Below are 23,666 nucleotides of genomic sequence, written 5' to 3'. Positions count from 1 at the left end.
CAGCAGGCAGGCTCCTTAGTTGTGGCATGCAAACTCTTAGCTGTGGCATGCATGTGGGATCTAGTTCCCTGACCAGGGATCGACCCTGGGACCCCTGCATTGGGAGCACGGAGTCTTATCCACTGCGCCACCATGCAAGTCCCTGAAACTGCATTTTAATTGTGGTGCTGCTTTCCCTGGTCAGGTAAGGATCAGAAATATGTATCACCATTTCTGACATGGTGGACCTCTACGTGCTCTGGAAATATTAACAGGCAGAAAAAAACCCTGTTTATTCAGACATCTCACCTTATTGCTAAGGATCAAGCTACTTGGAAAATAAAGAGAGCACTGTCCTTGCATCCTACACCATCATGGCCAAGTTTAGAGTCTACCGAAAAAAAGTTAAAGGTCTCAAGGAAATGATCAGAAGTTATTCCAAAGATACAATCTAAAGACTTATTTCTGGAGGAAAACTTCTGGTTTCCTAATATATTTTTGGTTTCTGGAAAGGCCAGGAAATGCATTGTCTATTTCACAGTGTGGAGTATATAGGGATGATAGTATTCACCACACAATTACTCTCCAGGTTTTCAGTATCTGAGAAGTCCCTGTATTTGAGTCATTCTAATTCAGTTTTAGATAGGAGAGGGTGTGGTTCTAATATCTCCTCACAAAATTGTATTCATTCTACTCGTGTGGACTTTAATTTCTTTCAAAGGAGAGCTGACATTGTGAGAGTCCTTTCGACACTTGGAATCCTTGTAATAACTTCTCAACCAACTTCCTGTGTCAGTACAGTCTGGGAAACAAACCTCATTAGTCACTAAGGTAACTTAAGGTAAAGAATACTGTAAACGAAAAAGAGAACTCTCAAACTTCCATTAGATAAGTAGTTTAAGTGCCCCAAACAGGTCTTGGGTACCAAGGAAACATTCATAGATGAGAGGCTAGCTTTGTAATAGTTCTATTGTTCTGTCAAAAGAAAATTTGGAGAGCTTTACTTGATATAAACATTTTATCAAGCAAGAAACACTACTCACAAACAGGGCGATTTGAGCTGAAAGGTGGTTAGAAGCTCAGCATTCAGCAGTTACAGCTGAATTTATAAAGCATGGATGAGGGAGTACATTTTTTTTTTTTGTGATTGGTTACTAGAAACTTAACGTCTTTTTATGGGAGTAGCACTGTGTACACTGACCTGAAGAAAGCTTTTGTGTTTTAGGTCAGAGGCAGTACTTTGGGGAAATCAGGATTGTTTTAGGTCGGAGTCAGTACTTTGGGGAAATCAGGATAGTTTAAGTTTTGGTTATTTAACTATGAGTGTTTGGTCAAAAAGTATATTCAAAATGTGGCCTCTGTTTTGGTTTTTCTTTTAACAATTCTGAGCAACAAACTGAATGGCATAATTCAAGCTCAGAAAGCGTTAATTTATTACTTTGTGTTTGCCCAAGGGTTATACCACATTGCAAATAAAAAATCTTCCATCCCTAAAACTGATATTCCTTTTTCTCATGCAATGGATTAATATTTTGAACTTTTGGAATGGTTTCTGTGATATAAAGAGCTTAAGTCATATTGTAAAATACAGATCAAATTTTCTCAACAGAATCTTAGGTCATATATTTATTTAGATCACTGAACTCATCTGGTGTCCAAGTGTTGTATTCCATGGTCTCCCAAATGTCAGAACTAAAACAAGTAAAAGATATTTATTAAATATCAAAAATAAGTGTTTTATTTTAAAATAATGTATACTCTATTAGAAGGGGGCCCTGAAAATAATGAACAATGAAGCAATTACTGAGAAAAAACAAATGGAAGAAATGGACCTCATATTAAGCAGCACTCTACACTGACCACTACTGAATACTTACACTAGAATTGTGTTTTATCTTCTGCTGAACTGTAAGGTACTTGAGGGCAAACATGATGTCTTTCTTTCTCAACAATGTTTAGCTTAGTCTCTAGATCTAGACGTAATAAAAATAGCTAGTTAGCATTTATTGGGTGTGTGTATTTCTTTAATGTACATTATCTCAACAACCTATGTGGTAATATAATTAGCCCAGTTTACAGATGAAGAAAATGAAGCTCACAGAGATTATGTGATTTAACTGAGATTTTATAGCATCTGAGCCAAAATCTGAACACAGATCTGAATATAGAGCCCACTGTTTCCATCATACTTACTCACTCTATTCATTTATTGAGTAGCATTAAATACACATTTGATGAATTGATCAATGCTTTTATGATTTCTTCCAGATAAGAATTTTATTCTGATCATAGAAATTGTCTTATTCAACCCACACAACTATTATTACCAGTAAGTCATGAAGGCAGTCTCTATAAGCAGTCTTTTTTTTTTTTTTTTTTTTGCTGTACGCAGGCCTCTCACTGTTGTGGCCTCTCCTGTTGTGGAGCACAGGCTCCAGACGCGCAGGCTCAGCGGCCATGGCTCACGGGCCCAGCCGCTCCGCGGCACGTGGGATCTGACCGGGGCACGAACCCGTGTCCTCTGCATCGGCAAGCGGACTCTCAACCACTGCGCCACCAGGGAAGCCCATAAACAGCTTTTGGTCTCATTTGTAGGGCACCACTGAATAAATTAAAGACAGTTATCTAGTTCAGGATTATTTTGTATTCTTATAAGGAAAGAATGTATTATATGTAGGGAGATAAAATATTAAGGCTAGAAGAGACTTCCAAAATATTTTTTTCAGTCTATGTTTTTTAGATAAAGGTTGGTTTGTCTCCTCCTGCTGCCCCTCCTCCTCCTCCTCCTCCTCCAACTCCTCGCTTTTGATCTGATTTTTCCTCTTTAAATAAACTGCATAATATTTTATAAATTATTACAGCCAAACCTGTATGTCAGTGATTTTTTAGCACAACACTATTTGTTCCTTTCTATTGTATTGTACAATTCAAATCCAGTTTTGGATCTAAACATGATAGGTTTGTCTTCTAATCACAATTTTGCAGTTGTGGCTTGGTAGTAAGTTTTGGTGGGACTCTTATTCTAAAAGACAGTTTTGATGTTTTTAATGTCCTGTTTAAAAGAACTTAAAAAGGTGAAAAACACAGTATAGACACCAAAATGTTGGATTATCAAAACACCCAATGTCAATATTGAAACATATAACTTGAAACTAAGACAATTTCTGGAAAATCAAGTGCTGACTCTAAACCAAAAGGAATTCTGTTTGGAGGGCATTTTCATAAAAAATTAAAATGAGAAATACAGCAAAATTTAACCACTGGGGAAACACTTTCTTCACTTGGCTTCCATGACACTCTACTCTCTTGTTTTTCCCTTCTCATTCTCCTTTACTAGGTCCTCCTTTTCTCTACAGCTCTTCATGTGGGACTGCTCCAGGATTCAGTCCTTCATCCTCTTCTATTTTTCAGTTCTTTATCTACACTCATTATAATGGTTTGAAATACTATCCGTTTGCTGATGACTCCCTAGTTTTGCTCTCTAGCCCACAGCTCTCTCTCCTGCTGCAGAATCACACATCCCAACTGACTACCTGACAACATGATGACGAGTAAGCATCTCAAACTTAACATTCCGTTACTGAAGTCTTGATCTTACCCTTCAAACTTGCTCCACATGAAGTCTCTCCCATCTCAATTGATGGTAACTCCATCCTTCCAGTCACTCGGTTAAAAAATCTTGGAGTCATCCAAGATTCTTCTCTTTCTCTCATGCCTTTTATTCAATCGTAGGAAGAATCTGATCACTTCTTACCACCTCCACTAGAACCACCCTGGTTCATGACATTCATTTCGCCCCTCCTGTCACTTTCCCTCCCCTACAGTCCTTTCTCAAGAGAAGAGTCTGAGTGATGCTTTTAAAATGTGTCAGGTCACGCCATTCCTTTTCTCAAAATGCTCCAAGAAATCTTCACGTCACATAAAAGCCAAAGTCCTTACAAAACCCTACACAATCTGGCACCCTAACCCCCCCCCCCCCCCCCCCCCCCCAGCACTTACTCTCCTCCTTTCTCATTTGACTCCTGGCTTCCACGGTGTTTCCTGAACAAGCTAGGCTTGCTACTGACTAGGAGCCTTGGAGCTGTAAGTTTCCTTTGCCTGGACAGCTTTTCTCAGATTAACAGATCTTCCCCCAGTTAACTGCATAGTATGCCCCATTACCTCCTTCAAATCTCTGCTCAATAATGAAGCCCACTCTGAGAATCCTATTTAAGAGTTGTAATCTGCCCCTCTATCCCCTCATCTTCTTTTATCCTGTTCTATTCTTTCCACACCGTGCACTACTTAATATTAATAGCTTACCACACTAATTATTTTGGAGCTCATTTTTGTCTCTAGTAGAATGTAAACTCTCTATACTTCAAAGATTGTTTTGTTCTTAGGTTTTAGGGGGTCGGCACACGGAAAACGCTCAATAACGGATTCCACCAACTCATCATTTCATTGTTCACACTGCTGGGCAAGCTCCCTAAACTCTCCTTAAGCCTAAATTTCAGCACCTTCTTAAACCGCTAGAACTCACAAAACTATACATTTTCCTTTAAGAACTTTCCGACCCCGGAAGTAATAGCTTAAGGACGGGGGTCGGAGGAGAAAGCTACTTCCGTTTCCGTACAGACCACAAGGAGCAAAAATACCATGGCGAAGGCCGGGGAAAAGAGCGGCGGCAGCGGAAACAAAGGCTTGAAACGCAAAGCTGCTACTGAAGAACCTCAGGAGGCTGCAGTCGCTGAGGATGGGACGACGGAAAGTGGGGTCCAACCCTCGAAGGCGGCTGCCTTTCCTCCAGGCTTCAGCGTTTCGGAGATTAAGAACAAACAGCGGCGACACTTAATGTTCACGCGGTGGAAACAGCAGCAGCGGAAGGTATGAGGCGCGGAGGCGGCAGAGCGCGTGCGCGATGTCCCTTTCGCTCCTCTGGGGTGGAAGTTGGGGGATGGAGGGGATGTAGAAGGGGCATCTAACCCATTCTGGTGTGCACGTATGGGGGAAGGGTGTCCTAGAAGACTTATTGGGACTATAATTTCTAATCCGAGATCTGATGGATTGAGGGTCAACAGGCGCTGGGGGAAAAAAAAAAAACCTATTTTATATTGTGTGTCAAGCATTCTGTTCAGAAGTCGACAGAAGTTACAGATTTACGGTACATCTTGCCGGTTCTTGATCATTTTAAAAGCATGTTTTGTTTATAAAATATTTGAGTAACTAGTGATGGTTTTATTGGAAACAACCTGAAAACTCTCTCATTACCGTTTATTTTTAGTACTTTTCAAGACAAGCAACCAGCATAGCCATGGTTTTCTTTAGGATGCAACTTGCAAAGGAATGCAAAACAAAACAACAAAAACTATTTAACTTGTTTAGATGTACATTTTGCACTTTCACTTAATTTGAGGTTTTATAGTAAAAGATAAAGCTAGTGAAATTTTAAACATTTAAACTTGTCAATTTAGATTAGTGTTTTGAAGGAGCAGAATCTTTGAGAAATCTTATTGATTGGCTAGCTCATTTGGTTTACAATAACAGCTACGAAAATGTAAGTCAGGATGTTTCTTTTAATACATTTCTAAGATTGCTCAGTTTAAATATTCATAGCATTAGTAATTTGTAACTTCAGTATGTGTTTGTGATATAACTGGTGGTTTCTCAATATTGTTCTTTTCTTTTTCAAATCCTTTAGGAAAAGTTGGCAGCTAAGAAAAAACTTAAAAAAGAGAGAGAGGCTCTTGGTGATAAGGTAAATGAAACTTTTAGTCCTCTGCTTTCTGTCTGGTATTATGGAGTGCTCCCTGATACTTACATTGAATCACTTTCTTTTAAAATTTATTATGAAATATTTTGGATATATAAAATGATATAAAAATAAGGCAGCATACCCCTTTCTATCCTTTACTCAGCTTAAGAAATTATGCATTAGTAGATAGTGTTCAAGTTCTTGTGTACTTTTTTCTGATTGTTTTCCCCTCCAAAGAAACACTCATTGGGACTTCCCTGGTGGTCCAGTGGTTAAGAGGGTTAAGACACCGCGCTTCCACTGCAGGGGGCACCGGTTTCAAACTTAGATCCCTCTTGACATGTAGCATGGCCAAAAAAAAAAAAAAAGATAAGCACTCATGAAATTGCTCTTTATTGTTCCCATGCACTTCCTTTATTACCTTTACTATGTTTGTGTCCCTAAACAGTAAACCCAGTAGTGGTGTTTTGCATGTTTTCAAAATTTCAAAATGGTGTGTATACTTCAACTTGCTTACTTTACTTAACTTTATGTGTTTGAGAGGCAGAGACACATCTCCCTGACTGGGAATGGGGAAGATCCCCGGTTTAGGCCTGTAACTGGAGCTCTTCTGACTTGATGCACTTTGTTATGCAAGGCTGGGGAATGGCTGGGCACAGCCTCTTCTGTTGTAGGGTTGGGGCATGTAAGAATGAGAGCTGACTCTGAGGTTAGGAACCTGCGAAGAGTGAGAATGGGGAGTGGGAGGAAGGTGAGATACCTGAGTGGATTATGGCAAAGAAGAGAGAAGAGATAATGCATCAAGAAAGGATTTGGCTATTTTTGTGATATTAACAAAAAGTGAAATCTTTCTATTGAAAAATTTTAAAAGAACTACTAAATACTTCTGCATTATTGCACAGCTAAGTTATTTTCATTTTAGTTTCATTTTATTTATAGTTAGTTCTAGGTTACAATTTATACTTGCAAAATTTAAAAAATGTTCAACTTTTCCCCCCTCCCATCTCTTAAGATGAGGGACCAAGAAATGATAAGCATTTTTGAGAAAGTGAAAAATAATAGACTATATACACACACACACACACACACACACACACACACAAACTAAACGTTTCTTCTTCGTGAATTCTATTTATAGTATTAGGTTAAATCACAGGAAGTTGCCAATATTAGACTGTTTTGACCTGTGAAATCCTATCAAGCAATGTTAGTCTTTTTTAAACTCTCAATAATCAGTCAGTTATAGCAAATTAATATGCTGATCACCATTTGAGAATATCACCTTTCTTGTTTTTGGATTGAAAGATGACTTCCTAGAACTGCCTCTTTTAAAAAAATTACTTCAAATTTAATATTCATTTCATAGAATAATAAAAAAATCCTAGTTTGTCAGTTCATATTCATCTCTGTTAGTGTACATATATTTTGGATTAGTTTTAGTCAGTATATGGTTACAGTTCTGTGTTCTTGCTCCTTAAAATTTCATTTACACAATATTTTGGTCTAAGCAAACAATATTGTGCATGATTGCTGATTCTCATGGTATTCCATTATGCTGGAAATGCTGTAGTCATTATCCTGTTGTTGGACATCTGCCCTATTTACTGTTCATTTCCACTAACCATAGTGATAATACATATTTCTTTGTATAAATTGCTCCCCCTTTTCATTCCTTACCATAAATCCCCCAAACTAGATTTACTAGTTCAGTAGATGGAAACAGATTTATAGCTTTTCTTATATATTTCTGAATAGCTTTCTGAAAGTATTGAAACAAAGCTACATATATATGTACCTTTGTAATTTTTTCCCATTTGATATTTTTCTTCTTCATGAATAATTATTTTGATTCCAGTTTCTTCTCTCTGCTACTTCTGCCTGGTTTTAAGCCATTTTATTTAGTGTCAGCAGTTCTTCCAGTATGTGCATGTGTCTGCTCAGAGAATTAAAAAGCCTCTTACTCAATATTGTTATTAGGATTGATGTAGCAGTGGGTTGAAATGAGGAACAGATTGAGTTTTTGTATTATTTGCAGATTTCTGTTATTCTTCCCCAATCATAATGCAAAATTATTAATGTAAAATGCTCCTAAGACTTAACCCTTTTTCTTTTATTTAGGCTCCACCAAAGCCTATACCGAAGACCATTGACAACCAGCGAGTATATGATGAAACCACAGTAGACCCTAATGATGAAGAGGTAATGTTAGAAGTCTTAAATGAATTTGGATGACCACACTTGATAAATTGTCTATTCGTATGTCAATGTTTAAATTAAAGTACTAACTGGTGAAGATGTATAATGGACTGATTCAACTGTAATGTTGGCATATTATCATTATTTATTGTAGATTATTTCATAATTGAGTTTCCCAACAATGCTGTAGAAAAAGGGAGTAATTATTTATTTCCTAGAAAGGTATTGTATTTTATGCCTAGGTAAACTTATGTGTCATTTAATCTCTATAATAGTTCCAGTGTTTTTTAATGTCATTTGAAAAGCATTCCTCATACTATAGATTTTTGTAGTATTTGTTATACATTTTGACACCTAAGGATGACATTTGATGGTATTTTTGTGTCCTCATAAAACTCTTGGTTTCAAGATAACCTTCCACTTTTCACATTTTCCCTTTAAATAGTTTGCAACAGTACAGTGAGAGAATCAAGGTTTTAAAACTTTGTATATATATGTATTCTTTGATTTGTGTATGGGAAACTTGTTTTTGTTATATTTATTTGCTTTCAAACAATGCTGTTACCAACATTCTTTCACATATTTCCTGGTATAGCCATTCATTCATTCAGTTTGTCAGTCAGTTTTCCAGCAAATGCTTCTTGATTGCCTGCTATGTATGGAGATCTGTTTTAGGGACATGGGATTCATCAGTGCACAAAATACACATATACACACAAAATTTCTGCCCACCCAGAGCTTACTTTCTAGGAAGAGAGACAAACAATGAACATAATAAAATAAATTACCATAGGTTAGCAGATGGTAGGTTACTAAAATTAAATAGGGTAAAGGAGATTCAGGACAACTTGGTGTAGAGCGAGTTTGCAATTTTACAAAAAGGGGGGGTGCATGAGAGAGAGTATCTGTGTGTGTGTGTGCCTGCATTTTATTTATTGCAACATAATTTCAGACTTAATAGAAAAGTAAGAATTCATGTATACACTTCACCTGGATTTCCTAAATGTTAAATTGTATCACACTTCATTTTCATTTATGTTCTCTCTGAAATGCTTGAGAGTAAGTGGCAGATATAAGCCCCTTTACTCATACATGCTTAGTGTGTTTTACCTATAAACTTTTTCTTTAATAAGCACAGTGTACAGTTTCCAAAATTAGACAATTAACATTGATATACATTATTATCTGATCTGTACAGCTTACTCAGATGTCACAATGATGTCATTTTTCATAAAAGAAAAATCCCAGTTCTTGCATTTCATCCCATTACAATGACTCTAACCTCCTTTAGTTTGGAACAGTTCCGCAGAATTTGCTTTTAATGACATTGACATTTTTGAAGAGTACAGACCAGGTATACTTGTAGAATGCCACTTAATCTGAGTTTGGTGTTTGCTCATGATTATATTCAGCTTATGTACTTTTGACAGGAGTACCACAGTTGTGACGTTATGTTCTTTTCAGTGCTCTTAGCAGGAGTCACATATTGTTGATTTTCCCATTACTGGTTATATTAACTTTCATCACATGATTAAAGTGGTGTCTGTCAGGTTTCTCCACTATAAGTACTATTTTCCCCTTTGAATTTAATCAGTATTTTGGGAGGGAGATACTTTGAGATTATATAAATAAATATATGTTACTCTTTAAATTCTCACTCAAGATTTTGCAATTACAAATAATTTTTTCCAGTCTGATAGGTGAGAAATAGTATTTCCATGTAGTTTTAATTTGCTGTTCTTTTGTTATGAATGAGGTTGGACATCTTTTCATGTTTTCTTCCTTTCTTTCTAATCAATTGTTTGTTCATGTCTCTTGCCCATTTTTCTGTTGGTTAGGGTTGCAATTTTTATACAATGGTTAGGGTAGGCTTCATTGAGGAGATGACCTTTTAGCAAAGACTTGAAGGATGTGAAGAAATCAGCCATCTTTGGGCAGAAAGTAATCCAGGATAAGGGGACATGGCCAGTGCAAAAGCTCTAAGGCAGGAACATGCTTAGTTTATTTTTGAGAATCAATAAGGAAGCCAGTATGCTGAAATTAAGTGAGCAAGAGGGAGGGTGGTAGAAGAGGTGCCAGGAAAATACGGGGAAGGGAAGAGGCCAGATCAGTGACTTTGCTGGCCATTGTGAGGACTTTGGCTTTTATACTTAGTGAAATGAGGAGCCATTGGATGGTTTTGAACAGGGGAATGATGTGATTGTATTTAATTTTTTTAAGTAATTGGTTGCTTTACTGAGATAGCAGTCAGAGAGGTAAACAGACTAGTTAGGAAGCTAATCCAGGAAAGAGATGATGATAATGACGGTGGTGGGGGTGATGATGATGATATTGGGACCACAGTGGTTACAGTGAATGTTGAGAATCAGTCTGATTCTGAGGTTTGAGTTTTTGGCCTTGGTGTATTTTGATATTAGAGCCACTAAGAATTTCTTGATATGAGGTGTTAGAGAAAGAGGATTCAAAGATGGCATTGAGGTTTTTAGCCTGAGCAATTAGAAGGATAGAATGATGGAATTATCATTGACAAGGTATGGAACAGACCTTGGCTGGAGATAAATTGGGGATCAAAAACATGTAATGTAAAAGTTTCCCTAAATATTTACATAGGGGAGAATTTGTTAGTTCATGGGATGTATAAATGTTCAACTTTACATGAAAGTGCCAAAATGTTTTCCAAAGTAGTGGTTGTATCATTTTGCACTCCCATGGTGTAAGAGCAATATTCCTGGTCATCCACGTTCTGTCCATTGCTTGGTATATTCAGGTTAGTGATAAAGGGCTATCTCATTGTGGCTTGAGTTTGCACTTCCCTCATTCCTAAAGTGGTTGAGCATCTTTTTGTGCATGTACTGTGGTTTTGGTAGAGATATGCCAACTCATGTCTTTTGCCCTATTTTCTATCCTGTAGTGCATTTTACTGATTTGTAGAATTTCTCTAATTTCTACTAATCCTTTACATGTATTACAAGTATCTTCCAATTTGTGGATTCTCTTTTTACTTTCTTCTCTGGTGTCTTCTGATGAACAAAAGTCCGTAATATAGTTGGGTTTAATTTTTTTTGTTTTTGTAGTGAATGCTGTTTTTGTCATGTTTAAGAAATTTGTCTCTATCCTGTAATCATATGATATCATACTTTTTTTCCTAAAAGAACTGTGGAGAGCTACTTTTCACATTTATGTACTTAATTATCAGGAATGAATTTCTCTGTTTGGTGTGAGAAAGGAAACCAGTTTCTCTCTTCCACTGCTCCCTCCTTCCCCCTCATACGTAACCAGTTTCCCCAGCACCATTTTTGGAGCAGTACAACCTTTTCCCATAGTAAATTGTAATGCTGTGTCATATATTAGGTATCCGTATATGCTTAGTCTTTTTCTGGGCTATTTTTTTTGTAGTTTGTTGCTGGATCAGTTCTTTACTTTCTTAATTATTTAGCTTCATGATAAGTTTTGATACCTGTTAGGGCAAGATGCCCCTCCCCATTACCATCCTCAAATCCCTCTGTTCAGGAGTGTTCTCTTCCTGGACCTTTGGTCTTCCATATAAAATTATAAATTGTACTAAATCAGATCAGTTTGAGGATATATATATATTGCTTAATTAGGTCTTATTTAAATACTGAAAATGTATTTCAGTGAATTTCATTGTTTTCTTAATACAAGTTGTACATATGAATCTTGTTAGAGCTATTCCTGGGTATCTTACATTTTTTCTTATTAGTGTAAAGCACATCTCTTTGAAAACTGTTTAAATTGCTGATTTACAAAAATGCAGTTGATTTTTTTAATACATTTAAAAAAATATCTATCTATCTATATTTGGCTCCGTTGGGTCTTCGTTGCTGCGTATGGGCTTTCTCTAGTTGCTGCGCGTGGGCTTTCTCTAGTTGCTGCAAGCGGAGGCTACTCTTCGTTGTGGTGCACAGGCTTCTCATCGCGGTGGCTTCTCTTTCTGCGGAGCACAGGTTCTAGGCCTGCAGGCTTCAGTAGTTGTGGCACGCAGGCTCAGTAGTTGTGGCTTGCAGGCTCCAGAGTGCAGGTTCAGTAGTTGTGGAGCATGAGTTAGTTGCTCCACGGCATGCGGGATCTTCCTGGACCAGGGATCGAACTTATGTCCCCTGCATTGGCAGGCGGATTCTTAACCACTGTGCCCAGGGAAGTCCCTGCAATTGATTTTTGGATCATGATCTTCTAACCAGTAGTTTACCTAAATTCATTTCTAATAATTTGTCTGAATGTTGTTTTCATTTCATGTTTAATCCTTTCTGCAAATAAGTTTTTGTTAATTACTTTCAATCCATTAACAGTTTCTTTCGTTCTTACTTAGAACCTCCAGCATGTCAAATAAATTGAAAAAGCAATATTAGCATCTGTGCCATGTTACTGATTTTAAAGAGAATACTTCGTGTATCATTATTAATGTTTGTGTCATTAATGGTAGATTCTCCTTATGAGTTATGGAAATTCCATTCTTTTTTTGCTGGATTTTTTGTTTAATGAATGAATGTAGAAAGTTAGATGCTTTTCCTGCAAATATTAAGATAATTTATGCACTTTTTCTGCAGATATTGAGATGAATGTGCAGTTTTCTCCTTTATTGCACTAATGTAGTAAACGAAATAGATTTTCTAATCTTAAACCTCTTGTATTCATGGGATAAATACAATTTAGTTAAGATGACACAGGCCTACTAGAGAATGGACTTGAGGATACGGGGAGGGGGAAGGGTAAGCTGGGACAAAGTGAGAGAGTGGCATGGACATGTATACACAACCAAACATAAAATAGATAGCTAGTGGGAAGCAGCCGCATAGCACAGGGAGATCAGCTCGGTGCTTTGTGACCACCTGGAGGGGTGGGATAGGGAGGGTGGGAGGGAGGGAGATGCAAGAGGGAAGAGATATGGGAACATATGTATATGTATAACTGATTCACTTTGTTATAAAGCAGAAACTAACACACCATTGGGAAGCAGTTATACTCCAATAAAGATGTTTAAAAAAAAAGATGTTTTATCTTCTTAACATATTGTTTTGGTTTTTTAATACTTTGTTTAGAACATGTACATGTGTGTTCATGAGTGAGACTACAGTAATGTCCTATTTTCATTCCTAATTTTATTTATTTGGGCTTTTCACCAAAGGTGTATCTGTTTTGTTTTTCTTTTCAAACTATTGTTTTCTTTAATCTTCTCTATTGAATCTTTGTTTTCTAATTCATTTATATCTCCTCATACCTTTATTTCTTTTACCCTGTGAGTTTACTGTTTTTATTTTTTTGATTAGCTTATTTTCATCTTTTTTATTATGAGCAACTAAGGTCATAAAATTCACTTTTGCTATAGCCTCCAAGTTTTAAGATGCATTTCTTTCATTATTGTTTAAATCTGAGTACCTCTTTTAATGAAAGATGATTTCTTCTTGTTTGCTATATTTTTTTATTTCATTAGTTTTCCCCTGATCCTTGTTATTTCTTTCCTTCTGCTTACCTGGAAGAGCAAATGAAAGCTCTTCCATTTGCTCTTCTTTTTCTAGCTTCCTAAGATGGAAGCTTAGATTATTGATTTTATACTTTTTTCCTAGTATAAGCATATAAAGCTCTGGTTTTCCCCTAAGCACTGCTTTAGCCACATCCCATACATTTTGGTATGCTTGTTGTGTTTTCATTTTCATTCTGTTCAAGATATTTTCTAATTTCTCTTGTGATTTCTTCTTTGGCTTATGATTTTCAAGAAGTGTCCTTTTTAATTTCCAAATATTTGAGGATTTCCCAGATTCCTTTCTGCTGTTGATTTCTAATTCAATTTTATTGTGGTTTGGGACATATTTTGTTTGATTTCAGTCCTTTTCAATTAAAGAAATGTCCTAGCATTTCTGTCCTAGCATAAATAAGATCTATTCTGAAGAATGATTTATCACAATCTACTTCAAATAAATACTGACACGATTCTGGTAAAATACAGCAAGTTTGCACCAGTATAGCTTCATGACCCTCCACTCTTAATCATGCTATTATTGTCAGCACACGTTGTTATATATTACATCTGTCTATGTTATAAACCCAGTGTTGTAATTACTGCTTTAAACATCCTGTTTTTTTTAAAGAAATTAAGAGCATACACACACAACACACCCAGAGTCTTTTATGTTTACCTTCATCATTACCTATTTACAATGCTCTTCTTTCCTGTTTCTGGATCAGAGTTACCATCTGGTATCATTCTCTTTCAGCTTCTAGGACTTTCTTAAGCCTTTGTTTTTATAGCAGGTCTGATAGCTAATTATCTCAGCTTTTGTTTATCTGAAAGTGTGCTTATTTTGCCTTCATTTTTGAAAGAATTTTGTGGGATATAGAATCCTTGGTTGACTTTTTTTTTCTTCTGGTACTTTGAACTTGTTCCATTGCATTTTGACCTTCATTATTTCTCTTGAGAAAGCAGCCATTAATAATCATTGTTCCCATGTACATGATTTATTTTTTTCTTCTTTCAAAATTTTCTGTTTTTTGGCTTTTACCAGTTTGACACTGATATGTTTAGGTGTTGTTCTTTCTTTTTATTCTACTTAAGGTTTTCTGAGTTTGGACCTTAAGTTAGTTTTTCATCCTTTATTTCTTTGAAAATTTTTTTCTGCCCTCTTCTCTCCTTCGGGGACTTCCTTTTCACACACACTGTTGAAATGGTTAAGAGTGTTCTAAAAGTTTCTGCGGCTTTGCTCCTTTTGCTGATTGTGTTCTCCATTCTTCAGATTGGATACTTATTAATCTATTTTCAAGTTTATTGATTATTCTGTATCTTAGATCTGCTATTAAGCCTGTATTTTTCCTTAATTCCTTGAATATATCTGTTATAGCTGCTTTGAAATTTTCACTAAATTCAACATCTGGGCCCACTCAGTTTTTATTGACTTCTCTTTTCCTGATTATAAGTCATACTTTTCTGATTCTTTGTATATCTGATATTTTGGTTGAAAATTGGACATTTTAGAAAACATTGCAATAACTCTGGATTGTTTTATTTTTTTAAGGGTTATTGATTCTTTTTGTTTTAGTAACTTGTCTGGACTTAAACTGGAATCTGTCTGACAGTAGCATTATGTTACTACTCAGTTTGTTATTTTTAACATGCCTCCCTAGGGACTGTCCCAGTGTTTGTGTGGCTTAATGGTCAGCCAGTGATTTGGGTAGAGGTTGTGGTGCGACACCATGAACCCCTAAGACATACATGCCCTCTGCCAGCTGAGCTGTGTGTGGATTGAGGAATGCATTCAGAGTTGCAGCCATTTCTCAAGTCTCCCTTGCCTTTCAGGTGCACTGGATTCTCAGGTCTCTCTCATGTGTAGTTTAGCTGTCAGTCAGGAATTTTGGGAGAGATTATGTCAGTCCCTCTATGATTTTTACTTCCAGAGCTCTCATTAAATTTTTGGCTGGTCCACATCTACCCTGAACTGGGCCTGTAACCTTGGATTGGCAAAGATAGCGTCTTCACACCTGCCCCTCCTTGAATCTGGTCCACCACCTCTGGATTCAGGATTGCTGGTTCTCGCCTACTATCAGTCCTGAAGTTGGTAAAGTTACTGTTTTCACCAATCAGGTTGATAGAGGAAATGGAATAGCTCTAGGCAAGGTTCTTGATGTTCTTGCCCACAGATGTATCCATTTTTCAAGAATAAACGCATCTCAGTGTGTGTCTTGAAATTGTTTTTGACAGTTTTTTTCCAGTTTTATATTAGTATTCTTCAAATAGAAAATTACCCAACCTCTTCATGTTGCCATTAACCTAAGTCCCTCCTGGGCCCTCTTTAAAAAATCACCAGTCAGCTAGGTAGTCAGTGTTATAGAATCCCTACTGTAACTATTTTTAAAATGCTGGCCCAGTAGAATGTTTGATGTAAAATTATCTCTTTTTCTGTTTTCAGGTTGCTTATGATGAAGCTACGGATGAATTTGCTTCTTACTTCAACAGACAAACTTCTCCCAAGATTCTCATCACTACATCAGATAGACCTCATGGGGTAAACATATCAATTAGTATAGCTCTTGAATTCTTAATTTTCTTACATTACTTAGATTATTTAAAATAACTCTGTTCAGAAGAGTTAAATTATTAGTAATTGCCTTAGATTATGCCTGTAAATAAGCTAAATAAAATGTAATGCTGATGTGATATAGGTTCACTAAGCATGATTCTTCAGGATAGGCTTTCCCAGCCTCAGCACTGTTAGTATTTTAGGCTGGATAATTTTTTATTATGCAGATTGTCCTGTTCATTATAGGATGTTTAGCAGCATCTCTGGGCTCTATGCACTAGATATCCGTAGCAGCCAAACCCCACAGTACCACCAGTCATAACCACCAGAAATGCTTCCAGATGTTGCCAAACATCCCTTGATGGCAAAATTGTCCCTCGTTGAAAACCACTGCTTTAGGTTGATCAGCCTTTGATGGATGAAACATTGTTTAGGTTTCACTCTTTCCCTAGCCTTGCTCTCTTTTAATAACACTATCTTATAATAATTACTTCTTTGCTTATAAATATGTGCTACACAGATTTGTATTCTTTTTCACTTTTGAGGATTTTTGTTATTTTGTTTTATAGAGAACAGTACGACTCTGTGAACAGCTCTCCACAGTTATACCAAACTCACATGTTTATTACAGAAGAGGACTGGCTCTGAAAAAAATTATTCCACAGTGCATCTCAAGAGATTTCACAGACCTGATTGTTATTAATGAAGATCGTAAAATACCAAGTATCCTTTGTTTTTTTATGGAAGTTTTCCTGTCTAAACAAGAGACAGCTTCAGGGAATTCATAATCTAGTAGGAGAAAAGAAACATGTAAACAAACAAAAATATAGTGTGGATAGTACAATTCAGAGAGAAATACAGGATACAGTGCAAACTCTGGTAAAATCTGCCCTGGGGATATCAGGGAGGAAGTACTTGATAGAAAAAAGTGCTTAAACCCCGTCTAGGTGGATATGGGTGAATGAGGTAAGGAAGAGGAAGAGTACCCACTGCAGAAATAACCATTTGGAAAGATAGAGGCGTGAAGGTGCTGACCCAGTTGGGGATCTGCAGCTCTCATTTGATATGACTAGATTTTATGGTGCCAGAGGTGGTATCACAGGATTGCATTTTTGAAGTAGGTATTTGGGCCCATATTATGTATTAACTAGTATATCAGATGCCAAGAATAATCTATCCTTTTACCATGAATCACAGATCTGAGGTGAATGTGTTCCCTAAACCCTAGGTGTTTCTTCCTGTTGTGAGGTAAGAGATCATATAAAGGATGCCTAGATTTTTTGTCATTGCTGTTGTTTTACTTACTCATCTCATGGTGGCCTGTGAACTCAGTAACTTTAAAGATGGCCAGTTGAATGAGTCAAAATTATTAAAACAAGATTATTAAGGACTTATAAACAATAGGGACAGTACTTCTCTGCTGCCAGGTTAACATTTTTTTTCTTAAATCAATGAACACTTTTTAAAAAATAATGGTTTACAAGCTGTTTTTTTTTTTCATCTAAATAATTTTTATGGCTTTTATTGTTTTCAATGTGAGTTAAAGACTTTACCCCACTTGTACAGGTTGCTTTTCAGAGACTTTTAAGACTAAAACTAGCTTTGTATTGTGGTATATTGTTGGTCATTTTATAATTTGGCCGGATCGTGAGTTACTGTAACAAAGTAACAAAAATCTCTTGAATACTTAACTATTCCAGAAGAGATTTGTTTTAAGGTAGCTGTTGCCTTTTTAAAACTACCCTCCCAACATAAGGTGGCAAGGTCTGTGTTCCTCTATTTTTGGCAGTCAAAAACCCATCATCATTTCATTACTAGCAAGCCTGCTAGTAACTCTTTGCTAAGAAGCAAGCATATATCAATTCAATAAACATTCTATCCATCTCTTGCCTTTAGAAAGCTTATATTCTCTTTACTTTATAATACTGTGTTGTCTTTTTACCCAAAATGTATTAATATTTTTCTGTTTACCATATTGGACACCCTAGAGGGTAAGTTAACCGTCAGGTAATTAAGGTACCATCAGTACACAGGCCTGATTTAAGGAAATAATTAGGCTACTTAAGTAATCCAAATGTGAAACTGCTTACTCCTATTCATATAAACATATATATATATACAGCCTGCCCTCCCTGTCCACAGGTTCTGCATCTGCAGATTCAACCAACCGTATTGAAAGTTGGAGGGCTTACTCTACTATGCCAATTTATATAAGGGACTTGAGCATCTGTGGATCTGCCCTCCATGGTGGGTCCCAGAACCAGTCCCCCACAGATACTGAGGGAAAATTACCCAAGACTTAATTTTTGGATACAGAATCATGCAGCAGTTTCTAAAAGTCCTCATGATTGGAAGTTTTATAAGTATAATCCTGCCTGGATGTTAATTTTTGTAATTTCAAAGATGTTTCATTTTCTTTTCTGATTAACATCTAGTAATGCAGCTGATGTCAGAGTATCAGTGAAAGACACTAGGAAAACAAATCTCTTGATTTACTTGATCACATAGAATGATCTTCAGACTAATGCACATTGGTAAGCTGGACTGGAAGTCCATCTTGGATAAGAGATTGTAAGATAAGGCAAAGAATATCTGCAGAAACTTGTAAATGAGACTGTTGCTCTAAGGAAGATACGAGACAGGTAAATGGAGGAAGGACAGTGGCTAATCTTTGCCATGATCCCACCCCCCAAAATGTAGAATTAAAGGGAGAATAATTTGTAAGCACCTAATAGAAATGGTGATTCCTAGAGACTTAACATGGGCTCACAAATAACAAATCATGACTCCTAATGATGGCACTTGGAGAAAAGTTGAAAGAATTGAAGATATCCAGCCTGGAAATAAGAAAGTGGGAACATGACAGCTGTCTAAAGATATATTGACAGTAGGAAGGGCTACTGTGTGCCATATGGTGGAAATTTATAGGGGTATACATTTTTGACTTATTCTAGAAAAGAACTTTGTTATCCTACCAGTAGCCTTGTGGCTTTGGGTCAGGCAGATGTGATATCAAATTCAGAGTTCATTACTTGCTATTTTTGTGAATTTAGTCAAGTTTCTTAGTTTCCTCATATTTTAAATGTAGGAAATAATACCTATCTTTGGGGTTCCCACAAGGATCACATTAAATGTATTATGTTTCAGAGGCATAGTGCCTGGCCTGTACTAGGCATTTTATTAATTGTGGTGCAGTGGGAAGCATGAAGGCTTTTTCTGGAGAGAGACAGACTTCCTCTATTCATTATTTCTAAATGGAAATTTGAGGTAGGATAAGTCTTTGTGCTTTTGGCAGCTTATAGGGTGTTTTACATTCCTAGCCTTTGTATCAATCTAACAAAATGCCTCTATACATTTCTAAATGGAAATTACCAGTCAAGAGTTTGGGCTCAGGTGTAACCCCACCCCAGTTGTGATCTACTGCCATGTAGCACTGAAACTTGGGTTGAATCTACCTGACCCTTCTCAGACTCTTCCTCATTGCTAAAATCAGTATGACTCCTATTTTACATGGTTTGGGTTAGAGATTAGCAATAACATAAAGCCTTTGTACAGTGCAGGTACTTAGGAATTGATACGTCTGGATTCTGTAGTTTCTTTTGACACAAACGACAATTTACTGGGAATGTTCTGGAAAGGATTCAAGCCTTGATTTAGGTTGAAACTAATGACTTCTACCTCTCTTAACCCCCTCAAGATTTTATGATTTTTTCAACGTGCAAATGATACAGAAATACTTTTGCCTGTACCTCATGAGGTTGAACTTTTGGTGAGTCCTTGAAGGGAAGGAAAGAATTCAAACATTTACTGATAATCTGCTATGTAGTAGGCACTAGTATCTGTCAGAAATTAGTTAATAGATTTGTTGGGAAGAAAGGCATTTTACATGACTGTAACTCAAATGACAAGTGCTGTAGTAAGTAACAGTGAGATCGAGACTATTTAGAGCTTAATTTTGACTGTAAAGAGAGGTGGCATTTGAAGTGGGTCTTAATGGATGAGTAAAATATTGTAGATATTTGAAATACAATGAGCAAAAATCACATGATAGGATTAGTGTGTGTGGTGTGTGAGAGACTGTGTCAGTGTCTACCAGCTTGGAAGCAATATGGGGAGACAACAGGTTAGAAAGGTAGTTTGGAGCCACAGTATGACTGCTATGACGATGTCTTAAATCTATAGATGAGTCTGTGGTGAGAGTAGTTTGAAATTAGCTACAGCTGTCAAACTCTCACAGTATCCAGTTTTTCACATAGCACACGAGGAGCTATGGTACAGATACAGTGACACAGCCGAGTCCCATAGCTTTAGTAACTGTAGAACCAAGGCCTGAATCCAACTTGATTTAGTCTATATTAGAAGATGTACTTGAAATGGTGAGAGAGGTCAAACCAAGCAAAATACTGTTTTCCTAATCTGGGTGGAAAATCTCAAGGACCTCAATTAAGACAGTAACAATTGGGGTAAAGAGGAAGCTATAGAAGTGAGGAATTTAGGAAGGTAAAAGCAGTAGATAGGATTTGATGGGAGGAGGAAGGTGATGATAATAACCACCATAGTTTTTCAGTAGATGAATGGGAGAATGTCGATGGCTTTTTTTTTTAATCTTGAATTTTTATTTTTTTATACAGCAGGTTCTTATTAGTCGTCCATTTTATACGCATCAGTGTATACATGTCAGTCCCAGTCTCCCAATTCATCATGTTGATGGCTTTTAAATATGGCAACATCTGTTTTATAAAACTCATATTGTGTGCAGAAAAAGAGTTTAATTCTGACCTCCTTTTAAGGTTAAGTATTTGAAAGAATCAAGTTGTGCTACAAAGACTTGAGGTCTGTTGTGTAGTTTAGCCGCATTCCAAACTTTTAAAGCCCTTGGGCTGCTAATCCTGCTGATTGTAGGTAGTTGTCTTATACTTCATTTGTAGTTTAGAGTGTCTAGCCTAATTCTGTTTGTGGTAGGGTAAGTGTTTAATTAATAGGTTGATTTTAAATTGTGGTACAGTAATCCCAAGAATTAAGACCATGTCTCTTGAGAACACTAATAACCTTGATTTCCAGAAGAGTTTGTCTCTGGTCTTGTAGGATGATATTCAAAACTGCATATCCTGACCTTAACAAATGTGTAAGACATATATATGTATGAAAGTGTGCCTTTTAAGGGTTATAAAGCCTCTGAACATAGAGGTAAACTTATATTCCATTTGCAATGCTACAGGTATGCTAGAATCTCATTCTTTTAGAGTATTATAGTAGTGGATTTTAGCTCTTTTCACCTATTTCAGTTGAATGCCGAACATACCCTATAGCTATTTACCATATTGTGAAGAGAAAAAGTAGGACTGCTGTAGGTTAGTCTATTTTTCTGAAAGATTTAGGTTGACTTCTGTGTCTTGAGTTTTGGGTATGGTAAGAAAATCTGTTAAGCCAGAGGAATACATGCACCCACCTATTTACCTAGCTACAGATTTTAGGAGGCTTTGGGCATACAAAGGACTAGTTATTTAAACAATTTAAAACTTAGATTACAGAATGTAATCTAAATGTGTTCTTAGCTTTGTGAACAGATGGATTAATTCTGAGTCACTTGCCAAATGGCCCAACTGCTCATTTTAAAATGAGCAGTGTTCGTCTGCGTAAAGAAATTAAGGTAAGTTTTATGCATTCCTTGATTGGCATTGGTCTTCTCACAGTATTTGATCAGTAAATGCTATAACCTATATAGATCTAATTGATTTTAATAATGGTATTTCCTCTTCTGGTTAAAGGGATACTTTCGTGTACTGACCGTTTTCTTGTGAGATTATAATTGAGTTATGGCAGACAAGCAATAGCCTTCGTTACTATGAAACATGTCACTTTTTAGTAGAACTTTCTTTTTGGTGCATTCACTGCATATTAAATAATTTTAGATAAATCTTATTTCATGGGTTTGATTAAGCCATTAAGATAACTAAAATGTTTCAATGTCATGTAAATTCGAAAACTTGAAATTGCAGTGAGATCGTTATTGTGACTTTTCATCATTTTTCTAGAGAAGAGGCAAGGACCCCACAGAACACATACCTGAAATAATTTTAAACAATTTTACAACACGGCTGGGTCATTCTGTTGGACGTATGTTTGCATCTCTCTTTCCCCATAATCCTCAATTCATTGGAAGGCAGGTTGCCACATTCCACAATCAACGGGATTATATCTTCTTCAGATTTCACAGGTGAGAAACTCCTTGGACTTCAATGATGAAATACATTTTACACACAAACCTGTTTTCTAATGTATTCTGACAAGTATTGTAGATGAGAAATTATCTTTCAAACTGTCATATTAAAGAAATAACAGTTTGGGTTCATTCACACTAATTTCCTTAACTCTATTTTATCTTTGAAGATACATATTCAAGAGTGAAAAGAAAGTGGGAATTCAGGAACTTGGACCACGTTTTACCTTAAAATTAAGATCTCTTCAGAAAGGAACCTTTGATTCTAAATATGGAGAATATGAATGGGTACATAAGGTATGTGCTTACTCTTTGAAAAGCCATTTAGATAATTTTAAAAGGATGGAATGAGAATAAAACGACGTACTTTAAGCTTTGGGCGTTTATACCTTAAGTTAGGCTTCTGAATTTCTTCCCAGGAGCTAGCAATAATCAATCTCTGATACAGCGTTCTGGTCTAGAGATTAACCCTGGTTCATCTGAAATATCCCTAAAGATCAGTGGTTCTCAAAGTGGGACCAGTAGCATCACCTAAGAACCTGTTACGAAGGCAGACTGTTGGGCTACAGACCTGCTGAATCAGTAACTTAGGGAGTGGGCCAGCAGTCTGTTTATGAGCCTGTGTTATATGATTCTGCAGCATGCTTGAAAATTATTTTATAAAAGTTATATAGAAGTTACATTAAAGTTCAAATTATTTTATAGAAGGTTTTATAGAGGTTTGGAGATCATTTTAAATTATAAATGAAAACTTTAATACTTTAAAACACATAATTTTTCAACCTAATAAGAAATATTTCACCTAAGTATGACTAAAATTTTATATCTATTATACACACACATATTGGAGCAGTAGTTTCCGATACTTTTTATATTAGAGCTAAAGACTTAAACTGTCTCAGAGACAAACCTAGAGGTCCTTTTTTTATAGCACTGTTACAGATTGTTTACTTTTGTTGTTGTTTTTTCTAATTTTCAGCCCCGGGAAATGGATACAAGTAGAAGAAAATTCCATTTATAAAGCACTGAGGGGATAGTATTGGATTGTGCTGAACAGGCCTATCTTGAATTTATGAAAGAAGAACCTTTTCAAAATGGCATTTACTGATTTCATAAGCCTTCTGTCATGTCTGGATAAAGTACCAAGTGCCATGAATTGCCACTCACTATTTATGTAGCAAATAAAAGGTCATTTTGGTAAGAGTTTATAAATTCAAGTTTCCTAAAGCTTAATTCTCTTATTTTTAGGTAACTGTTAATAGTTGAAATTGGGATCAGCATTCAAACTAACATTCCTGTTTGTACTTTCATGGAACATGTGGGCTGGAGAGAAATACAGTGCTTGGTAAATACTGTGTAGCCCACTGTTTTCTATCAGACTGATCTTCATAGTTTTAATTCTGTTTCCCGAAAATACATATATTTGGGGGTGAGGTTTCTAGGCTGTTTTAACATTTCCTTAAGCCTTTCAAGAAGGGTAGAAATTTTTAAAGCAAAGTGTTTTGCCAAG

General features: G+C 36.3%; 1 protein-coding gene across 1 annotated transcript; it reads left to right on the top strand.

The window, feature by feature from the left end:
* The first annotated feature begins 4,554 nt into the window (after nt 1–4,554).
* RPF1 (ribosome production factor 1 homolog) lies at nt 4,555–23,446 on the top strand. Its single transcript, XM_029229889.1, has 9 exons — nt 4,555–4,845; nt 5,660–5,716; nt 7,832–7,912; nt 15,826–15,921; nt 16,506–16,659; nt 21,504–21,586; nt 21,972–22,153; nt 22,327–22,453; nt 23,136–23,446. Exons 1-9 carry the CDS (start codon nt 4,618–4,620, stop codon nt 23,175–23,177), a joined length of 1,050 nt encoding a protein of 349 aa, XP_029085722.1. The 5' UTR covers nt 4,555–4,617; the 3' UTR covers nt 23,178–23,446.
* The last annotated feature ends 220 nt before the right edge of the window (nt 23,447–23,666 follow it).

This window comes from Monodon monoceros, unplaced genomic scaffold, assembly GCF_005190385.1.
Source record: "Monodon monoceros isolate NGI ecotype Baffin Bay Population unplaced genomic scaffold, NGI_Narwhal_1 Super_Scaffold_18, whole genome shotgun sequence".
NCBI lineage: Eukaryota > Metazoa > Chordata > Mammalia > Artiodactyla > Monodontidae > Monodon > Monodon monoceros.
The sequence above is the reverse complement of the archived record's forward strand: the minus strand, read 5'-3'. Positions and strand labels throughout refer to the sequence as shown.

Coding starts and splice junctions, on each gene's coding strand:
- RPF1 (XM_029229889.1), top strand. CDS start 4,618: ATGGCGAAGGCCGGGGAAAAGAGCGGCGGCAGCGGAAACAAAGGCTTG. Junction 15,922..16,505: donor CATCAGATAGACCTCATGGG/GTAAACATATCA, acceptor TTTGTTTTATAG/AGAACAGTACGACTCTGTGA. Junction 21,587..21,971: donor GTCTGCGTAAAGAAATTAAG/GTAAGTTTTATG, acceptor TCATTTTTCTAG/AGAAGAGGCAAGGACCCCAC.